General features: G+C 36.0%; 1 protein-coding gene across 2 annotated transcripts in view; it reads left to right on the top strand.

Moving 5' to 3' along the window:
* The window catches only part of LOC125653316 (uncharacterized), a 19,262-nt gene extending 13,284 nt beyond the window's left edge, over positions 1-5,978 (top strand). For both annotated transcript variants that reach the window (XM_048882737.2, XM_048882738.2), the window contains exons 5-6: positions 470-859; positions 2,061-5,978. In XM_048882737.2, coding sequence (XP_048738694.1) covers positions 470-859; positions 2,061-3,145 — 1,475 coding nt within the window. In that variant the 3' untranslated portion in view covers positions 3,146-5,978. The remainder of the gene's footprint in view (positions 1-469; positions 860-2,060) is intronic.
* Positions 5,979-8,191: the final 2,213 nt, after the last annotated feature.

Raw genomic sequence — 8,191 nt, forward strand, 5'->3', positions numbered from 1 at the left:
GACCTACTTTTGGACTAAAGATACTTGGACTTGGAAAATAGCATTAATTGTTAGTTTACATACAAGTTTCTTATCTCTGTAGATAAGAGTACTATACTCATTAAAACTTCTAGCATAGTAATACAACAATATAGCTAAATTATTCATGATCACCTACATGTCACAGTTTATTGACTTGGTTAAAGACCTAATTAAACCGAATTATAAAATTCTCTTTTTTCCCCTGGTCTACTTGAATAGTAGTTGATTTCCTATCCTGCTTCCTTAATTTTCCCTTTTACCATAACCTACATAATGAACTTTAAATAATATTGTGGTACAGTAATTTTTGCAACCAGTAGGGGACTATGTATTGCCATGCAATACTCTCAGAATGCTTGTTTTCTTCTTTGTCAGTTCCTATTTTAGACTTAATTGACATAATTCTCTGATCATTGATTTATTGATAAGGATTTTGATCTCATTGCAGCTGACATTTCGAACCCTAACAATTGTGATGAGGGCGCCGGCTATGGCTGTGAGAGTTATTACTACAACCCCATCATCACCAAGTCGGAGGTCATTTACATTGTGGGGATCATATTTGCAGTTGTTTTGGTTATCATAGTACCATCAGTTCTCACCTACTGTTACTGTCGACAGCGGGGGCTGAATCGACGGTGGCAGGAGAGACGTTTGAAGGATGGGGCCCCACAAACAGCAGCCACCTCGCTCAATGGCAGCGTTCGTTCAGCTCCACACAGCAGAGCCTGGCAGTCTGAGGGATCTAAACAACCATTTGCTTCCATCAGAAAATCTCCTGTATCTTCTCGCAGGTGGTCAAGACCCCCAACTGATGAGGAAGATAGCGTCTTTGATGGTATCAATTCCTTGTTAAATTTTCTTATTCAATATACAGTGTGTTATCTGTTTACCATCAAATTTTGATTGGTAATCAGTTTTAGCTCACCTAAGCTGAATGCTCAAGAGAGCTTTTCTGATTATCTTTTGACTGTATGTCCACTCTGTCGGTCTGTAAACTTTTCACATTTTCCTCTTCTTCTCCAGAACCACTGAGCCAATTTCAATCAAACTTAATACAAATCATCCTTTGGTGAAGGGGATTCAAGTTCAAATGAGGGTCATGCCTCCTTCAGAATCACAAAAAGACAAAAATAGGGTGGGGTCATTTAAAAATCTTTTTCTCAAGAACCACAGGCCAGAAAAGTTGAAATTTACACGAAAGCTTCCTGGTATAGTGCAGAATCTATGTTTGTTTAAATCATGTTCCCCGGGGTTAAGTTGAGGCGACAATAGGGAATCAAAGTTTTACATACAAATATATAGGGTGGAGCTAAAGTTTTAAGATCAAAAGATCAAAGTTTTACATGCTAATATCTAGGGAAAATCTTTAAAAATCTTCTCAAGAACCACAGAGCCAGAAAAGTGGAAATTTGCATGTAAGCATTCTGACATAGTGCAGATTCAAGTATTTTATAATCATGGCCCCTTGGGGTAAGTTGGGGCCACAATAGTGGATCAAAGTTTTACATGCGAATATACTGTATACAGGGAAATATTTGCCCCTGTTTTATCTTTATCCCTTTTGCCCTCGTTAACTGGGCGAATTTAAGAGTGGGCGAAACTATTTTCTCTCATATCTCTCTTTTAACACAACTGTTTGGGCAAATTTAAAATGGGAGGAAACTGTCTGCAAGTGTAGAAAGGCGAAAATAACCCTGTATTCACTATAGGCAAAATCATTAAAAATCTTTTAAAAAATCACTAGGCCAGAAAAGTTGAAATTGCTGACACAGAGTAGATCAAAGTTTGTGCAAATCAGGCCTAAAGAAAAATATCTGTGTTTCCGATAACATCTTCAAATTTTTTAAAAAGGAAATAAAGGTTTATAAAAAACATCCTTTAAAACTCGCAGCTGAACAAGTGGCAAGGCCACCTTGACTCAGGTGAGTGATGTGGCTCAAGGGCCTTTTGTATTGAAAAGATCACAGACGTGAAAATAGTACTAGTATGTAGATAAAATATGAATACTCTAAAGAGATTGCTGCTCACAATTCCAGACCTTCCCAGGAAGCCTCCTCCTCCACCTCCATATGAGGAACATGACAGGTATAGAGCTGCAAGAAATGTAAGGAATTATCCACCAAGAAGAAGAGATGATTATGAAAGAGATCACATGGATCGTCACTACAGAGAGAGGAGATACAGTGACAGCAGTAATAACACCTCAGGCAGAGACCGCTACAGTGATGAGAAAGATGATTCATTTGTTCAAGCTGATGATGACCATCCACAGGAGAATTTTGTTGAAAGAATTATTGAACCAAGAGTTCATCCAAAATCAGCAGGAAAAGTCAATAGAAGTGCTAAAACTGGTCAAGATGATGGCTATGATTCAATTGAAAATGTTAATGCTGTTAGAAACACCATAAAAAAGACAAACAGTGAAATTCAGTGTAACAAAGAATCTGACAGTGAAGGTAGTCCAGAGACTGAGAGTGAGGTAGAGAGTTCAGAGGAAGAGTCCTCTCATTCTGAGGGGGAAGAACAGGATCCTCAAACTTCACTTTATGCAAAACCTGATAAAACTTGCAAGAAGAAAAGGAAAGAAAACAAATCCAATGCAGGTAAACAAACAATTTTACAGCCTAAACCTACCACAAGTGTGCCATTTCAAGCCAGGCCATCGCAGGGGATGGTCATACAAAGAGCGACATTCCAGGGGTATCCCATGATGCCTTCCAACCAGCCTAGCAATCCATCGATTAGGTTTATGCCTCCAGTAGGGCAAATTGTTCGACCAGCTTTTCCGGTTCCAAACCAGTTTAACCCTGTAGGCCATTTTCGTCCAGTTGATGCTAGACTTTCAGTGCCAGGATCATCGACACTTCCAAACCAAAGCCATGCAGTAACCCAGCAAAATTTACCTGGTTCTCAACCAAAGCCACTGGTACAACAGATAAACAATCCTAATGAGGCTCCAAAGTATTCGTATCTAGTTAACCGTGGCTATGACACTGGTAGAACCTCTCCTGTTAGTACTTCAACAAGTTACAGTCAACAGAGCTATGTTTTGGATGACTCTGCCGTCAATATTGACCTAGGAAGTGGTGTCGAGCTTATGAAGCGAACCACAGAGGTGTAAATTCCTTATGGACTGATATGAGTACTTTGGCTAATGTAGAATATTCTTAAAATGATTAAGAAATAGAATGAAGTTAATGATTTTTTATATGCCCGTTTTTAGAGTATTATGGTACAGCGTTGTCTGTCTGTCTGTGCTGGGTTTTCTGTTTGTTTTCTTCATTTCTCTGTCACATATCAAGCTGAAATTTTAACTTACTATTTAGCTTTTTTGTGGGCCACTCTAGATCATGTTGCAATTTTGATCCATTTCGACCTCTATTGCAGGAGTTTTGTCCCTTTATTTGAAAAAATTAATGTTATACAGAGGATATATGATTTGTCTGTTTAACTCCTTCCATAATTTTCAAGTGAGGACTATATTTTATACAGTTTTGTGTGGGTATTGAAGATGTGCATGTGGCTAGGATTTTGATTTTTCTAATTTTTGAGAAAATTACACATTGTTGAACTTAGTCAATTTAGTCAGAGGAAATATTATAAAGTGAATGCATGGTTTGTCCTTTTAGCTCCTCTCACAGTTTTAAAGATTGGGCTTTGTTAACAAGGAAATTTCAACAATTTTCTCATTTTCTTTTATGTTTGAAATATTTACATGTTGTTGAACTTGGTTAATTTTGGGGAAATATTTTCCACACAGAACTCTAGGTTTGTCTGTTAACCTCCTGTCAGTTTTTAAACAAGGACTTTTTATTCATACTATGCACAGAAAGCTTGTCACAGCTTCATGATGGCTGATACTACCTTGAGTAAAATTCATCAAATCATGACTTAAGAAAACATTCTTTAAACCAGGGTTATTATTGATCTTTAAAATTGTATGCATATTACAGATTAATAAACATTCCTATTACAGATTAATAAACATTCCTATAATGCAAGCATTAATTTATTTTCTATACATCAGCCTTTTTCTGGATGTTTTAAGGTATAGCGATGTCTGTCCGTGTTTGCATTCATTTTTCAAGATATGACATACTACCTTACTTAAAGTTCTACAACTCATGCCATGTTTGCTAATCAATGTCACAAAACAAACTCCTTATAATAAAAACACCCGTATAACCTTTTCACGGGCATATTATAAGCACCTTTGAGCGTACATAGTGTATGAAAAGGGTGCTATATAAATATGGTATTATTATTATTATGTACCATTAATATGTTACTCTTGTTATACCATCTTAAAGTTTTCTGACGGTGTAGATTGACCTGCCATTTTCAAATGTAACGTTTTACATTAACTATAGGTCGTTGACGGAATATTGGGAAATATGCCTGCCTAAGCTCATTGCACAATAAAGCAGGTCACTGTACTGGTGAAGTCCTCTTTTGCAAAACAACTCACCACCGGGCAGGCATTTTTCCCAATATTCAGTCGATAACTTTTCCATTATGTATCTTTAAAAATAAATAATGTGCACTTCTAATTCTAGAATTGCATGATTTTTTACATTTTTATTGCAATTGATATTGGTTGTTGTCCGTCATGCATAAACAATTGAATATTTTTAACTTCTTCTTAATAACTACCATTCCAATTCTCTTCAAATTTGGTTTGAAGCATCTTTAGAACAAGGGGGACATAACTTGTAAATTTCAGGACTCCTGCACCCCTGAGTCCTAGGGATGGGGCAAAAGCTGCCCAAAATTGACCAATTTTCAAAAATCTTCTTCTCTAGAACCCCACATGTGTAAGAAAAACTAAATGTGTCATGATGCAGAGCAGGAAGGGCTCTACCAAAATTGTAAATTTCATGATCCCCGGGATTGGGGTTTTGACCCCAGGGCGGGGCCAAACTTAGTATATAGTGACAACGTTCATTTTCCCATCATTTTTACATGCAAAATTGTTATTTCAACATGTAGTATAAGACACACATTGGGTGACCCTCCCCCTTTACCTTATGTAGTACGGATTGGAATGAGTGTATGTTGAACTGATGACTTGAATTCATTTGCTGAAAGATGAACACCCATCCACCCACCCCTGACAAGATATTGTAATTTGAGGGTAAAATATTTTTATCTGATTAATAATAAAATATATTTTATAATAGGATTTTTGTTTATACACTGATAATGAGTTAAATAAGACTGCACTTTTTTAAATTCTAATTTATTATTTGCTGAACAATTCAACCCCCCTCCCCCATGAAATCTAATTTTAAAGTGATTGTGCGCCCCCCCCCCCTTTTTTTTTTTAAAAAGTGGAGCACGCTGTTGTACCATTAATACACATTAACCTTTTTTTTTTTTTTCAAAGCATGTACATATTTTTCACTGCTATTCAGAATCAAATCTGTTCTTCATGCCATTACATACTGCCCACTACAGATTTTGTTATTACATGTATTGGGGTGGGTTTTTTTTTTAGAAAGCACGCAACCATATTGTTTGCATGTAGAAACATTTTAGAAAGCCTAAAGTACCACTACAAGTTTCTTTATTTGATATTAATTACTTGTGATGTTCCATTTGACATCGATGGAAACCTGCATATTTAGAATGTTTAACACTGAAATTTGCAACAGAATACTTTTTTATTTTATCGAAGTTTCGCTGAATTTCTTGTGTATTTGTACATGTATTTACAGATGTAATCAGGCCAATGGTACTTCGGATTAAAAAAATCAGCTGGTCTCCTGAATTTCAGTATATCAAGATTGTGTATAAATCATACAATATGTCATCATGACGTGTACAGTTACCCATTATATATTGTGTACATTTTGGCCTAACACTGTATAATTACGTAATTTTTATCATTACATATACCTACCATATATTATGTACATTTTGAATTCAAAATAGTAATAAATTTTTGTACCGAATATTGAATTATTTGTTTTAAATGTGAATGAAGTCCAAGCATCATGCTTTATTATTTATTCAATTGGCACATTACTTAGGCACATTTTTTAAATGTGGATTTATATTAAACTACTACTCGGACTTTGGAAACATATATTGGATACAGGGGTGGATCCAGAAAATTCTGAAAAAAGGGGTTCTACCACTAATTTTGGTTTTCAAGGGGAGGGGTTGTCACCCTGAAAATGCGTTATTTTTACATATTTTTAGCAAAATTTTCTGACCTGTCAACTTGTATCCTCCTGTCTTCTCTACAACATTACGCATTCTTTGCTTTAATCTTACTAGCCATAGATAAAGCATTTTTAGGTCACCTGAGTAAACTATTGCAATTGGTTGTCGTCCATCGTCTTGCGTTATCAATTAAACATTTTCAACTTCTTGATAACTACCATTTTAATTCTTTTCAAATTTGGTATGAAGCATCTTTAGGACAAGGGGGACATAAATTGTAAATTTCAGGACTCCTGCACCCCTAGGATCTTAGGGGCGGGGCAAAAACTGACGAAAAATGACCAAATATCAAAATTGGCAGTGATAAGTGAAAGTGCAGACGGTTTTACAATTTTCATTCACTTAGATTTATTATGGACTTCATTTTAGTAATTGGGGTAAGAAATTCAACTTAGAAATGATATCTAATGCTGCACATCCTAGGTAATAGCTTGTTGTAATGCTCAAACATTCTGTTTAGTTGTATAGTGCGAGGGCTCAGCTAAAAGTCAACCAAAAATAATAGGCATTTTTCCGAATTCATTTCTGCATATCTTGGGAAGTATACGGAATTTCGGGATGAAATTTGTAGATTGATTATGTATAAATTTTTCAGAATACACAGTAGAATTTTATACCATTTGGTTTATTACGTCACCCGAGTTTACTCAGTTTACCACAGGCCTTAAACTCAGGTGACTTATTGCAACCGGTTGTCATGAACATTGAACATTTTTAACTTCTTCTTGATAACTACCAGTCCAATTCTTTTCAAATTTGATATGCAGTATCTTTGGGACAAGGGGGACATAAATTGTAAATTTCAGGTCTCCAGCACCTCTGGGGCCCTAGGGTCAGGGCAAAAACTGCCCAAAATTGACAAATTTTCAAAAATCTTCTCGAGAACCACACATTTCATGTGTAAGAACAAGAGGCCCACAGGCCTTATCTGTCACCTGAATACTAGTGAAAAAGTATCACTACTTCCATGGGCTATGAAATCTAGAAAAAATTTCCTGTTCTGAATATCTAAGCTAAATTCTAATGTTCAGCAACAGTATAAAACAAGATGTGTTCTCTAATTTGAAAAGAATTGGACTGGTAGTTATCAAGAAGTTAAAAATGTTCCATTGTTAATGGACTACGGACGAAAACCAATTGCAATAGGTCACCTGAGTTTACTCAGGTGACCTAAAAATTAAATGCATGGTGATGGAGAGCAGGAAGACCTCTACTAAAATTGTAAATTTCATGATCCCCGGGGTAGGGGTTCTGACCCCAGGGCGGGGCCAAACTTGGTATATAGTGTTTATGTGTAAAACACTTAAATAACATCTTCTTTAGTGCTGTTCATACTATATTGAAACTAAATAAATATTTAGAAAGAGTAGGTAGTCCTTTACTAAAATTGTAAATTTGATGATCCCAGGGGTAGGGGTTTTGGTATCAGGGTGGGGCCAAAATGGTCAGTTATTAAATGTGTGAACAATAGACATTTTTAACTTCTTGATAACTATAATTCCAATTCTTTTCATATTTGGTATGAAGCATCTTTGGAACAAAGGCGACATAAATTGTAAATTTTAGGATTCCTTCACACCTGGGGCCTTAGGGGTGGGGCAAAAACTGCCCAAAATTGACCAATTTTTAAAAATCTTCTTCTCAAGAACCACACATGTGTAAGAAAAACTAAATGCATGGCGACGGAGAGCAGGAAGGGCTCTACCAAAATTGTAAATTTCATGATCCCCCAGGGCAGGGCCAAACTTGTTATATAATGTATATGAGTAAAACACTTAAATAACATCTTCTTTAGTGCTGTTGATATTAAATTGAAACTAAATGGATAGAGCAGGTAGTCTTTTACCAATATTGTAAAGTTGATGATCCCCAGAGTAAGGGTTCTGACCCCAGGGTGGGGCCAAACTTAGTATTTAGTATTTATGTCTTTATCTCTTTT

The sequence above is a fragment of the Ostrea edulis genome, chromosome 7, assembly GCF_947568905.1.
Source record: "Ostrea edulis chromosome 7, xbOstEdul1.1, whole genome shotgun sequence".
Taxonomy (NCBI): Eukaryota; Metazoa; Mollusca; class Bivalvia; order Ostreida; family Ostreidae; genus Ostrea; species Ostrea edulis.